We start from the raw sequence: 14,836 nt of genomic DNA on the forward strand, positions 1-14,836 counted from the left end.
CCCTGACCAGGGATTGAACCTGGGCCTCAGCAGTGAAAGCACTGAGTCCTAACCATTGGATCGCCAGGGAATTCCCTCATGTTTCTTTCATGGCATGGCTGTTCATCTATTTTACCCATTTTTAAAAATTGAGGTTTTTGTTTTCTTCTTACTGATTTTTAGCAGTTCTTTGTATATTCTGGATGTAAGTTCTTTATCAGTTATATATATTGCACCTGTCTTCTCCCACTCTGTGACTTCAGTTTTTTCTTCTCAATGCTATCCTTTGAGCAGAATTTTTAGAAAATTTTTTTATCTTGAAATTTCAAATTTACAGAATTCTTAACTGTTTGAGAGTGGGTTATATATATCATGTCCCTTTACGTTTTTAATGCTTCAGTATATAATTCTTTTTAAAAAATTAATTAATTAATTAATTAGACTGTGCTGGGTCTTAGTTGCGGCATGCAGGATCTTCATTGCCGCTTGTGGGATCTTTGCTGTGGCATGCTGGATCTTTAGTTGTGGCATGCAAACTCTTAGTTGTGGCATGCGAACTCTTAGTTGCAGCATGTGGAATCTAGTTCCCTGACCAGGGATCGAACCTGGGCCCCCTGCATTGTGAGTGTGGAGTTTTAGCCACTGGGCCGCTAGGCAAGTCCCCAGTATATAAGGGTGTTTTCTTACATAACCAGTTGTTAAACTCCAGAAGTTTAACACTGATACGGTACGTTTTAAAAAAAATTGTAGAGTATACATAAGAAATGGTTAAGTGGTAAGATTTAAGTTACAGTTCTGTGGTCTTAGGTATCTTTACATTTTTTGTGCAACCATCGTCACCAGTCATCTCCAGAACTTTTTCATCTACCCCAGTTGAAGCTCTGTACTCATTAAACATTAGTTCTCCATTCCCTACTCCCAGCCCCTTTCTGTTGCGGAATTTGTGGACTCAAACAATATTTGTCCATTTGGCTTATTTCACTTAGCATAATGTCTTCAAGGTTCATCCATATGGTACCATGTGTCAGAACTGCCTTCCGTTTTTAGACTGATTATGCTGTAATAAACGTTGGTGTACATGTATCTGTTTGAATCCCTGTTTTCAGTTCTTTTAGGCATACACGTAGGAGTGGAGTTACTGGGTATTTTGGTAATTCTGTTTAATATTTTGAAGAAACATCATACTGTTTTCCACAGTGGCTGCACCATTTTACATTCCCACCAGCAATGCACAAAGGGTTCCAGTTTCTCTACATCCTTGCCAGCGTTTGTTTTCTGTTTTGATAATAGCTATCCTAATGTGTGTGAAGTGGTATCTCACTGGTTTTCATTTATATTTCCCAAGTGATTAGTGATGTTGAACCTCTTTTCATATTATTTGCCATTGGTATATCTTTTTTGGAGACATGTCTATGCAAGTCTTCTGTTCATTTTTTGATTGAATCATTTTGTTGTTGTTGAGTTGTAGGAGTTCTTCATATATTCTGATATTAACCCCTTATCAGATCATGATTTGAAAATATTTTCTCCCATTCTGTGGGCTGCCTTTTCATTCTGTTAGTGTTCTTTGCACAGAAGATTTTAATTTTGATGAAGTCCAGTTTGTCTACTTTTGTAATCTCTGCTATTGTTATCATACCCAAGAAATCTTGCCAAATCCAGTGTCACATACTTTCCCTGTATATTTCCTTCTAAGTTTTGTAGTTTTAGCTCTTATGTTTAGTCTTTTGATCCATTTTGAGTTAATTTTTGTATATGATGTAACATAGGTCCAACTTCATGTTTTTGCACGTGGATATCCAGTTTTCCTAGCACTGTTTTTTTTTCTTTTCCATCATAGTTTATTACAGGATATTGAATATAGTTCCCTGTGCTATACAGTAGGTCCTTGTTGTCCTATTTTATATATAGTAGTGTGTATCTGTCAATCCCAAACTCCTAATTTATTATAACCATAAGTTTGTTTTCTATGTCTGGAGTCTGTTTTTGTTTTGTAAATAAGTTCATTTGTATCGTATTTTAGATTCCATATATAAGTGATATCATATGGTATTTGTCTTTTTCTTTCTGACTTGGTTCAGTTAATATGATAATCTCTAGGTCCATGCATGTTGCTGCATGGCATTATTTCATTCTTTTTTATGGCTGAGTAGTATTCCATTGTATATATATACCCATCTTTATCCATTCATCTGTTGATGGACATTTAGGTTGGTTCCATGTCTTGGCTATTGTAAATAGTGCTATAAATATGAATACTGAGGTGCACCTATCTTTTTTGAATTAGAGTTTTCTCTGGATATATGCCCAGAAGTGGGATCCGGCACCATTTGTTGAAAAGACTGTTCTTTCTTCATTGAATGGTCTAAGTATCATTGTTGAAAACCATTTGACCAGGTATGGAAGGGTTTATTTCTGGGCTCTCTATTCTGTTCCATTGGTCTATATGTCTGTCTTTATGCCCGTACCACACTGTTTTGATTTTTGTAGCTTTTTAGTAGGTTTTGAAGTCAGGGAAGACCTCCAACCTTGTTCTGTTTCAGAATTGTTTTGGCTGTACACAGAGTTCCCTGAGATTCCACATCAACTTTAGGATGGATTTTTCTATTTCTGCAAAAATGTCATTGAGATTTTGATAGGGATGGTGTTGAATCTGTACATTGCTTTTGGTACTTTTTACATCTTAACAGTATTGAATCTTTGAATCCATAAATGGAAGATATCTTTTCCATTATGTCTTATTTAATTTCTTTCAGAAATGTTTTTCACTGTACAAGTTTTTTTTGCCTTTTTGGCTAAGTTTTACCTAAGTACTTTATCCTTTTAGAAACTATTGTAAATGAAATTGTTTTTGTAACTTCCTTTTCAGATTGGTCATTGTTAGCATACAGAAATGCACCTGATTTTGGTGTGTTAATTTTGTATCCTGCAACTTAATTTGTTTATTCTAACTTTGTGCGTGTGTGGAATCTTTGGGGTTATCTACATATAAAATCCATGTCATCTGCAAACAGATAATTTTACTTCTTCCTTTCTGATTTGGGTGCCTTTTTCTTTTTCTTGACTAATTGCACTGGCTAGGATTTCCAATACTGTGTTGAATGGAAGTGGAGAAAGCGGGCATCCTTGCCTTGTCCCTGATCTTAGAGGAAAAGCTTCCAGTCTTTAACCATTGAGTATAATGTTAGCTGTGGGTTTTTCATATGTGGCCTTAATCATGTTGAAGTAGTTTCTTTCTAGTTTTCTGAGTATGTTTACCATGAAAGAGTATTGAATTTTGTCATGCTTTTTCTGCATTGCGATGATCATGTAATTTTTTCTTTTTGTTCTTTTAATGTGGTGTATTGATATTGGTGTGCTCAACCATCCTGGCATTTCAGGAAAGAATTCCTCTTGGTCTTGGTGTATAATTCCTTATAAAATGTTGAATTAGATCTGCTAGTATTTTGTTGAGCATTTTTGCATCAATATTTATATGGGATATTGATGTGTACTTTTCTTGTAGTGGCTTTGTCTGGCTTTGGTATTAAGGTAATGCTGGGTCTCAGAATGAATTAGGAGGTATTTCCTTCTCTTTAATTTTTGGGGAAGAGCTTGAGAAGGATTGGTGTTTAATCTTTCTTAAAATATTTGGTAAAATTCACTGGTGAAGCCATTTGGTCTTGGGCTTTTCTTTGGGAGGTTTTTGATTACTGATTCAGCCTCCTTACTAGTTACAGGTCTATTCAGATTTTCTATTTTTTCATGATTCAGTCTTGGTGGTAGTTGTGTGTTTCTAGGAATTTGTTCATATCATCCAGGTTATCCAATTTGTTATATAGAATTGTTCATAGTACTCCTATAATCTTTTTATTTCTGTGGAATTGGTAGTGATGTCCCCACTTTCATTTCTGATCTTAGTAATTTGAGTCTATTTTTTCTTAATCCATCTAGCTAAATATTTGTCAATTGTATTGATATTTTTGAGGAGCCAAGTTCTGGTTTTACTGATTTTTTTTTTCTCCCTCTGTTTTTTCTATTTTTCATTATCTCTGCTCTAATCTTTATTTTCTTTCTTTTGCTAACTTTGGGTTTAGTTCTTTTTCTTTTCTTTTCTTTTTTGTTTAGTTCCTTAAGGTATAAAGTTAGGTTGAGAACTTTTTTTTTTTTTGCTTATTGATTTTTTGGCTGCATTGGGTCTTCGTTGCTACGCACAGGCTTTCTCTAGTTGCGGTGAGCGCAGGCTACTCTTCGTTGCGGTGCGTGGGCTTCTCATTTTGCTGACTTCTCTTGTTGTAGAACATGAGCTTTCAGCGCACAGGGTTCAGAAGTTGTGGCACATAGGCTCAGTAGTTGTGGCTCGCAGGCTCTAGAGCGCAGGCCCAGTAGTGCACAGGCTTGGTTGCTCGGCGGCATGTGGGATCTTCCTGGACCAGGGCTCCAACCTTTGTCCCCTGCATTGGCAGGCAGATTCTTAACCACTGAGCCAGACGGAAGCCTTGAGGACTTACTTTCTTAGTGCGTTTAACAGCTTTAAATTCCCCTCTTAGCACTGTTTTTGCTGCATCTAGTAAGTTTTTGTACGTTTTCATTTTTCAATATTTTCTAATTTCCCTTGATTTCATATTTGGTCCATTGGCTGTTTTAAAAGTGTGATGTTTGGGACTTCCCTGGTGGTGCAGTGGTTAAGAATCCACCTGCCAGTGCAGGTGACACGGGTTCGAGCCCTGGTCCTGGAAGATCCCACATGCCGCGGAGCAGCTAAGCCCGTGCGCCACAACTACTGAGCCTGGGCTCTAGAGCCTGCAAGCCACAACTACTGAGCCTGTGCGCCACAGCAACTGAAGCCCACGTACCTAGAGCCTGTGCTCTCCAATAAGAGAAGTCACTGCAATGAGGAGCCCACGCACCACAGCGAAGAGTAGCCCCCACTCACCGCAGGTAGAGAAAGTCCATGCGCAGCAAGGAAGACCCAACGCAGCCAAAAATAAATAAATTTATGAAAAAAAGTGTGATGTTTAATTTCCACATATTTGTAAGTTTCCAGTTTTTTTGTTTCTAGTTTCATTCCATTGCGATCAAACAAGATAGTTTGTATGATTTCAATCTTTTAAAATTTATTAAGGCTTGTTTCACATATGCCTAACATGTAGTCTATCTAATGTAATACTGTTGTCTACTCTACCATCTAGATTACAGTTTGGTCACTTGTCCCAAAAATGTCCTTAATGGCATTTTCTTTCTCCAGTACAGGATCCATTTCAGGATCACATATTGCATTTAGTTGTCATGTTGCATTAATTTCCTTCACTCTGTGACAATTCCTCAGACTCTTTGTCATGACATTTTTTTTTTTTTTTTTTTTTTTTTTTTTTTTTTTGCGGTATGCGGGCCTCCCACTGTTGTGGCCTCTCCCGTTGCGGAGCACAGGCTCCGGACGCGCAGGCTCAGCGGCCATGGCTCACGGGCCCAGCCGCTCTGCGGCACGTGGGATCTTCCCGGACCGGGGCACGAACCCGTGTCCCCTGCATTGGCAGGCGGACCCTCAACCACTGCGCCACCAGGGAAGCCCTGTCATGACATTTTGAAGGCTACAGAATGAATTATTTCATAGATTGTTGCTCAATTTGGGTTTATCTGGTATTTCCTCACGATCAGAATCAGATTAGGTAGCCCAGCCTCTCTACTACATTAGTGATGTTGTATCCTGCTCAAATGATCACATCTGGAGACAAGTGATGGCCATCTGCTGGTGACATTAATTTGATCATTGTTGAAGTGTTGTCTGGTTTCTTCACTATGTAGTTTTTTCTTTGTAACTGATACTCACTGGGGAGTTGCTTTGAGACCATACAAGTATGCTGTTCCACATTATACTTTTTGCCTTGATTTAGTATCTATTGATGATTCTTGTCCAAACCAATCTTTACAAGATGGTTATTTTCCAGCTCCACCACTTGTTTCATATCAGTTGGTGATCTGCTCTAAGGAAGAGCCCTGCTTTTCTTGGGCATTTGTTTATTTCATTGACTTAATATGGGTTCATGGATTCCCTATTTTACTCAATGGTTTATATTCCATTACAGTACTATCATTATTTTGATGCTCAAATTGTCCTTCTTTTAGCCAATGGGTGTCCCTGTAAGCTGGCTTCTGTGCTCTTTTGATAGGAGAACGAATGTCAAATGTATACTTTATGGGTAGTGTGTTTTAGTTCTTGAACTTTTTCCTACCCTGAAGTCAGGAAGATACTTTCTATTTTCTAAATGTTTTATTATTTTGCCTTTTATGTTTGCATCTAAAGTTGGAGTTGATTTTTACACATAGTATGAAATAGAGGCTAGTTTAATGCTTTAAAAATTTTTTTTCCAGTATAGACACCTAGTTGACCTAGAGCCTTTTATTGAAAAGAACAATCTTTCCTGCTCTGTGATGTCATTTATATTGTGAATCAAGCGTCCATATATCGAGTGTTTCACTGAGCTTTCTTGGTCTGTTTGCTTATCTCTGTGCCAGTCAATACCATGCTATCAATTACAATGGCTTTACGACAAATGCTGATACCTGGTACAGCAAGTTGTCCTTCTGTAGTTTCTTTAAGTGGTATGGATATGGGATATTCTTGACCCTTTGCATTTCCACAATTTTTTTTTTACAACTTTGAGATATAATTGATGTGTGGTGAACTGCACACACTTTAAGTTGTGCAATGAGAGCTTTGATGCGTGTATACAACCATGAAGCCATGACCACAATTAAGATAATGAACATAACCATCACTTCCCAAAGTTTCCTCATGTGTTGTTGTAACTCATTCTTTCCTACCTCCCAGCCCTGTCTTTAGGTAACTGTTCATCTGCTTTTTTTTTAAATTAAAAAAAATTTTTTTAATTTTATTTTTGGCTGTGTTGGGTCTTCGTTGCTGCATGTGGGCTTTCTCTTGCTGTGGCGAGCGGGGGCTTCTGTAGTTGGCGGCTAGCGGGGGCTACTCTTTGTTGCAGTGCACGGGCTTCTCATTGCAGTGGCTTCTCTTGCTGCGGAGCATGGGCTCTAGGTGCACGGGCTTCAGTAGTTGCAGCATATGGGCTCAGTAGTTGTGGTGCATGGGCTTAGTTGCTCTGTGGCATGTGGGATCTTCCTGGACCAGGGATCGAACCCATGTCCCCTGCATTGGCAGACGGATTCTTAACCACTGTGCCACCAGGGAAGCCCTCATCTACTTTTTATCACACAGGATTAATTTGCATTTTCTAGAATGTTATATAAACAGAACCATACAAAATGACATTTTGTATGTACCAAATATATACAAAAAGTATGTACTATTTTTTTTTTTTTATGGGGCTGATTGCTTTCACTTAGGATAATTATTTTGAGATTCACTTGTTGATGGAATTGGGCTGTTTCTAGTTTTTTTGTTTTTGGCTGTGTTAGGTCTTTGTTGCTGCACGCACGCGTTCTCTAGTTGCAGTGAGCGGGGGCTACTTTTTGCTGCAGCGCGTGGTCTTCTCATTGTGGTGGCTTCTCTTGCTGCAGAGCACAGGCTCCAGGCACGTGGGCTTCAGTAGTTGCAGCACTCAGGCTCAGTAGTTGTGGCATGCAGGCTCTAGATCATAGGCTCAGTAGTTGTGGTGCATGGGCTTAGTTGCTCAGGTATGTGGAATCTTCACGGACCAGTGGTTGAACCCGTGTCCCCCACATTGGCAGGCAGATTCTTAACCACTGTGCCACCAGGGAAGTGTCTGTTTCTAGTTTTTGATTGTTACAAGTAATGCTCTTATGAACATTTGTTTGAGTCTTTGTGTGGAGTGGGGAAGATAGACCTCTCTAGCTAGGCCATTCTAGCAAGATTCCAAACCAATGATCCAAAATAAAGACTGATACAACACAGATAATAGCCTAAGGACTAATGTCCTTAGTATATAAAAACAACTATCTAGTAGGAGAATGGGCAAAGAACATGAACAATGAGCTGACAGAGATGATTGTAGTAAGATACTTATTGCAGCATTGCTTGTTGTAAGTAAAACACTGGCAACGGTCTAAAGGACCATCAGTAGGTGGCAGTTAAGTAAGTTGCGATACATATCCTACTATACTGATACGGAATAATCTTCAAGAAGTTTGAGAACAGTGTGTGTAGGACAATGTGCTAGAGAGAAAATAAGAGGGAAAAATATATAAATGCTCATATGCATGGATGTCAGAGAAACTGACAGTGGTCGCCTTTGGGGATGGAAATTAGAGGGCTGGAAATAAGGGCTTGCATGTAGACTTACTTTCTACTGTATCTCCTATTCTGATTAAATTTTTTACAGTATGTCTTTATTATCTTAAAGTTAGAAACTAAAAATTAAAGCCTGTCACTCTCTCAGAACACCAAACATTGATTTTCATTGTCTCCAGATGGCTTCACTTAAAGTGACTGATTAATTTTAGGCAAGCTGCACACTATCACAGTGCCTCAGTTTCCTGATCTGTAAATGGGGTGATAATAGTACCTAGGCTTTAATGACACAATCCCATGAAATGCTTAGAAAAATTCTTGGTGTGCAGCAAGCTCTGAATAAGGGTCACCTGTTAGGGTGTTCTACAGATGAATGACTGGTAGCCACACTGCAGGCCATTTTGCTGAGAGAGAACCAGGCAACGAAGATTTTTTGATAGACAGTGAGGCAGGGAAAACGTGGGTCTTTGGTTTGGATACGCATCTGTGAGCTGTGTCCTAACCTGGTTTTGCGAGTTCTGGTGCTCTGAGATTGAACTTTCTGGAATTCTCTGGTTTCAGGACACCTCCTACTTGTTCATCACTGGCCCTGATGTTGTGAAGTCTGTCACCAATGAGGACGTTACCCAGGAGGAGCTCGGGGGCGCCAGGACCCACACCACCATGTCAGGTTAGAGGCCTCGAAGCTTACCTTACTGTTGTCAGACACTGAGAAGAGGAATTGCTAGAAGTGACAGTCTGTACAGATATCACTTCATCGACAGAATTTCTTTGAATAGACAGTAGTGTCATGTATTGTTTACAGATATAGTAATAAAGGTGGATTTATATCTCAAACTCGTTAAATTACAGGCTACTACTAATGCTTTCATAGTCTTTGAAATTTTTGAGCAAATTAGAATGATGGTTACAAGAATTATGATTCATAAAAGTATGCGTGCTGTGGAAAAAGTAGCACAGGGTAAAGGGGGTTGGGATTGTTGCAGTTTTAATGAGGGTGGTAAGGACAGGCCTCACTGGGCAATAATTGAGCAGATTTGAAGGAGTGGACTGAGTGCATACCTAGGGGAGAAGCATCGCAGGCAGAGGCTTCTGAGGAAGGAGAGGGGCTGGTGTGCTCGGTGAGTGGCAAGGAGGGTGGTTGGATTAGGGACATGACATGATTTGACTTTAAAAGCCCAGTTGGGCTGCCTGGTAGAGAAGAGACTGGGGGCAGCGGTAGAAGCAGGGAGTCCGGTGGGGTGAACCTGAGAGGGAGTTTCCTGCCCCACTTTCTCTATCATGTCTATGGCCCTGTTTGGCTCTTCTGTGATTTCAGAGTGTTCTTGAGGAATGATGGCTTGACTCCTTACCACGTGGTTCCCCTTCTTTCCTCTTGTTCTGCCATTGCTAAGTACCATGACATGTGCCAGCCGTTTTCCTTTTATTTTTTATTGTCCAGCTTTCTTGAGCGTTAATGGACATATAACCAGGCATTATTCCAGTTGCTGGGCTGCAGTGATAAGACAGGCCTAGCCTCTACCCCGTTGGAGCTGATACTCTCGGGGAGATGTCAGGCAGTAAACAGGGAAATGGGTGCTGCAGGGAAAAGTGTGACGAGAATTCCCACCTGGTCCAGGGATGGAGAGTGAGGGGTGTGGGGAAAGTTGTGCTCTGGAGAGGGGCAGGGAAAGCCTCAGCAAATAGGCGACACTAGGTCAAAGACCTGGATAATGAAAGGAGTGACCCTTGCAGGGAGAACAGGCTGCATGGACTGAGGGTCAGCCTGAAGGTGTGTGGTGTGGTACCATCCTCAGTGGAGGGGGCGGCGACAGGGCTGTTGGCACAGTCTGGTGCAGACCTGCCCTAGAAGGGGCAGGTGGGCATGAAGCTGCGTCTCTGGGCTGACAGGCACCCTGGCCCATTATATACTCCCTGTTTTCTCAGGCGTGGCCCACAGAGCTTTTGAAAACGACGTGGATGCATTGTGTAATCTCCGGGAGTTCTTCAACTACTTGCCTCTCAGCAATCAGGACCCCGCCCCCGTCCGTGAGTGCCATGATCCCAGGTGAGTTGCAGGCCGGAGCTCCTCTCATTTTGCAGGTTGGCTTGTCCTTCTCTGGCCTGTGTGCCCTGGCGGGACCTCCAGGGTCTGCCCTGGTGGGCAGCTTGGAGTAGATTGTGCAGTGGAGTCGGGAGTAGGCATGGTGGTGGCACGTCTGGGTATAGGAGCCACAAAGGATTTTATTTACTTATTTAAAAAGAAATTAAAAAAAAAAATTTCTGGCCACGCTGTGTGGCATGCAGGATCTTAGTTCCCCCACCAGGGATCAAATCCATGCCCCCTGCAGTGGAAGCTTAGACAGAGTCTTAACCACTGGACTGCCAGGGAAATCCCAAGATATTTTATTTTTATTCACGTTTTTCCTCTCTCTAATATCTGACAAGTAGCTTGGGAGTAAAAAGTGGCCAAAAAAAATATTATTTCTGGGCTTCCCTGGTGGCGCAGTGGTTGAGAGTCTGCCTGCTGATGCAGGGGACACGGGTTCGTGCCCCGGTCCGGGAGGATCCCACATGCCGCGGAGCGGCTGGGCCCGTGAGCCATGGCCGCTGAGCCTGCGCATCCAGAGCCTGTGCTCCGCAACGGGAGAGGCCACAACAGTGAGAGGCCCACGTACCGCAAAAAAAAAAAAAAAAAAAAAATATTATTTCTGAGTCTTTGTCCAGAATTGAGATATATATATGTGTGTGTGTGTGTGTATATATATATATATATATATATATATATATATATAGTCTTAACATGAAATAAACAAGTCTATATATATATATATATATATATATATATATATATATATATATATATAAACATGAAATGATTCAGACAGCATGCCCTTTAGGAAATGTGCTTGTGCACACCTGCTTGCGGCCAGAAGCTGGGGCATTCCTGGGGAAGGGTGTGTTGCTGACCACCTAGTGAAGACCTTCTTTCCTTCTTACTCTTCCGGCCGCTGCCTGATGTGGGGAGCACCGCAGAATAAGCCAGAAGCCCAGCTGGGGAACTATAGCTCCAGACCACTGGCTGCTGTCTTCTCCATTTTGTTTCCTCTCTGATTTTGAAGCATTCACTTGGCCTACAATACTTCTGCAGAAGGACTTGAAATTGTGTCCCTCAGGAAGAAGCCGTCCCTCGGGAAGAAGCCGTTTGCAGACACTGCCCTGGGCTTCTACCTATGGGGCCGTGTCTGGGCCCGGGATGCTCTGAAGAGTCATGTCCCCAGGGCCACTCCTTGTCTGCCTCTGCCTCACTCCTCAGGGGATACAATCAGCGGTCCACTGTGTGTAGTCATGAGAGGGAGGGTGGTCACAAGGCCCAGAAGCGATGGGCACAGCCTCTTTTTCCAAGCTGCTGTACTGTTTGGGGTTCTTGAAAGGTTTAGGACATCATTTGAAGGTGTTACGGTCCGAGGGCCCAGACATGTCTGAACAGCCTGCTTTGGCCCAGCCATACCTCCTCGTCATTCAGTCCCAGGGAAGCTGTATGCATATGTGTAAATGACACATGAAAAGTAAGGGAGGACTTTGTTACTGGGTGGGGCTGTACCCAAGACGCTGGTGCTGAGCTCTCTGGGAAGCTGGGCTTGATGGTACAGTGGCTTGTTCACTATAATGTCCTTTGGTACTCCATACAATACCTAGAATGTAGGAGGTGTTCAGAGAGGATAAATGAAGGAATCTCCACATTCAGGGGAATAAGCTCATTTTTTTTTCCTCTAAATGAAAACAGAAAGATCTTCTGGGTTAATATCAAGCTCAGCTTCAGTTTAATATGGTGGTAACAAAGGAATGTATCTTTGGGGACTGCTTTGCTAGCCCAGCAGGGACAGAATCAGTCCAGCCCCCATGCTGTGTCTCCCCCATTTCCTCTCCCATTCCCCACCCACAGAAGGCAACGGGCTCTGCCATGTTGATTATATCTGCTTCTTTTTCTATCCAAAGTGACCGTCTGGTTCCTGAGCTTGACACAATTGTCCCTTTGGAATCTACCAAAGCCTACAACATGGTGGACATCATACACTCTGTAAGTGCCACATCTGTCTGTCTTGTCTGTGCTGGCTCAGCCACGTGCATGTCATTGTGCTTTGGCTCAGTGAGGAAGTGCTTTACCCACAGGCCTTACCATTGGGCAACACAGGCAGGGCACGGGGTGGCACAGAACAAGGGCACTGAGTAGTGTGCTATGGGAAGAGCTAGTGGCTGTGGCCACCCTACTGGCTTGGATGGGCTTGGGGGTGTGGCAGTTGGGTCCGCAGAGCTCAGGGCTCTTGAGCTGGCACTCTGAGGCCCGTAGAGAAAGGGCTGTGTCTCCAGAGCCTGGAGCTGAGGCAGGATGACTCTTCGTGTACCTCTGTTTGGAGCCTCATGCTCAGGGCATTTTGTTTTTCTCTAGAGAAAGGAGAGTGAGTACATAAGGTGTCCTGTGACAGGGTTGAGGGGTGTGTGTGTGGGTCGGAGGAGGACGCGAGTCATTTGTACCTTTTTCTTGGTGTAGCAGGTTCCTGGGTCATTAAGTGAAGAGGACAGTGTTGGGGTGAACTGGGGGCATCCGTCGATGGCCATTGTCTCCCTCACACTTTCCTACACGCCCTGTGCTCTTAGCTCTTCTCGATTAACTGAACCCAGATGGCTCTGTGGGCGCAGCCTCTCCGGGGCCCTGGCTCTCCCAGTGACCTGTTCCTCCTCCCTGTACTGTGGGGAGTCAGCGTGAGTCAGCAGCCGTGGCCGGGCTCTGCCTTTCCTCATTGCTGGATTCTTAGCCTACTGAGCACCATTTGAGCCCGCTTCTACCAGCATGCCCTCCTCTGACCTTAGCCTTCAGTACTCTCTACACCCTCACAGTTGTGCTGTCCGTCTCTCACCACCTCTGCTCCTGGACTCCCCAGCCCTCAATCATCCCGTTCCTGTGGAGCCCTCTGCCCCTCCTGGCCTCTGCCTTCCTGGCCCAGCTTGGACTCTGCCATTATGCCAGATGTTAACAGCCAGGCACTGTTCTCAGTGTTGGTGCTGTATGACACTGTGATGGACAAAAACCCTGCCTCGGCGACCTCACATTTGGATGAGAGATTGAGAGAACAAAAGCATACGTGGCGTGGGTAGTTTTAGGTCCAAAAGTAGTGTGAAGAAGGTAAAATGGGGTCTGTGTCATCCGTGCTCCAATTCTCCTTTTGCCCTGTGGAGTCCCATCCCTGGTTCAAGGCTGCAGCCAGCCAGCCACCCATCCATCCATTCATCCATCCATCCATCCATCCATCCATTCATCCATTCATCCATTCATCCACTCATCCATCCAGTCACTTATTCATCCACCCACCCATGTTGCCAGTGGGGCCTGAGCCTGCCAAGGGAAAGCCCCGGAGCCTTGCTCCAGCCTGAGCTGGGTCCTTGGTTCACCTCTCTGGTCTCCGGCTTGAATATGTGCCGTGAACCTCCCCTCAGCTCCTGTTTTTATCTTCTTCACTTTCCCTGATCGAAACCCTAACTTCCTTCTCTATTCCCCACTCTGATCAGATGACATCAGCATTTCCTTCGTGGAGAAAATTGAGAGCATCAGGTTCATCACTTTCCATAGGTGCCTGTTTCTCCCTCTCCACCATCCCTCCGTGTCTCCCCAGGCTGAAAGAATGAGGTGCCTCACCTGGGCTCCTCACTCCATTGCTTCCTGTCTGGCATCTTGCTTTCTTGACTGGTTTAACTTCTTCTCCCTCTCTTAACTCCTTCCTCTGGGCAATAAATGTGTTTGAACATGTATGAACTTCTTGTCTGCTAAACCAAACCCTTCTTAACCTGAATCTGTTTAACTGACATCCACAGTCTTTTCTACCTTTTTCCTTAAACTCCTCTTGTCTCTTCTTCCTTTAGTCCTCTCTGGAATCTGGCTTCTGCTTTCCTCCCTCTGTTGAATGACAGCTCTCCTAATGACCTCTCCAAATTGCTAAACCAGGGAACTAAGGGCATTAAAGAGGTATAGTTACAGAAGTAACCATTATTAAAATAAATATAAATCCTCCTAAATAACCGAAACATTTATATAGAAAGATCAAATCAATGCATCACATAGAGAAACAGAGAAGCCTCCCCAGTGTTCTCTTCCAGGCACTGTTTTCCCACCAAGCCCCTGAGGGAAACCACCATCTTGACCTTTAACAGCATAAATTAGTTGTTCTTGGATTTGTATACTATATAAATGGAATCATATAGTGTGCGATCTTTTCTGTCTGGCTGCTTTCATTCAACGAGACGACTGAAATTCGTCCATATTGTTGCAATGCATGTTATTCTCGTGGTTCTCCTTAGGCTTTTTTTTTTTTTTAACTTTTGAATTTTATTTTTTATACAGCAGGTTCTTACTAGTTATCCACTTTATACATATTGGTGTATACATGTCAATCCCAATCTCCCAGTTCATCCCACCAGCAACACTCCCCACCACCACTTTCCCCCCTTGGTGTCCATATGTTTGTTCTCTACATCTGTGTCTCTGTTTCTGCCCTGCAAACCGGTTCATCTGTACCATTTTTCTAGGTTCCACATATATGCGTTAATATACGATATTTGTTTTTCTCTTTCTGACTTACTTCACTCTGTATGACAGTCTCCAGATCCATCCACGTC

General features: G+C 43.0%; 1 protein-coding gene across 1 annotated transcript in view; it reads left to right on the forward strand.

Annotated features, from left to right (window-relative positions):
* Positions 1 to 14,836, forward strand: part of PCCB (propionyl-CoA carboxylase subunit beta) — a 100,047-nt gene that overhangs the window by 36,319 nt on the left and 48,892 nt on the right. Inside the window, exons 7-9 of the mRNA XM_065877074.1 lie at positions 8,747 to 8,855; positions 10,112 to 10,232; positions 12,164 to 12,245. Coding sequence (XP_065733146.1) covers positions 8,747 to 8,855; positions 10,112 to 10,232; positions 12,164 to 12,245 — 312 coding nt within the window. The remainder of the gene's footprint in view (positions 1 to 8,746; positions 8,856 to 10,111; positions 10,233 to 12,163; positions 12,246 to 14,836) is intronic.

The sequence above is a fragment of the Phocoena phocoena genome, chromosome 4, assembly GCF_963924675.1.
Source record: "Phocoena phocoena chromosome 4, mPhoPho1.1, whole genome shotgun sequence".
Lineage (NCBI taxonomy): Eukaryota > Metazoa > Chordata > Mammalia > Artiodactyla > Phocoenidae > Phocoena > Phocoena phocoena.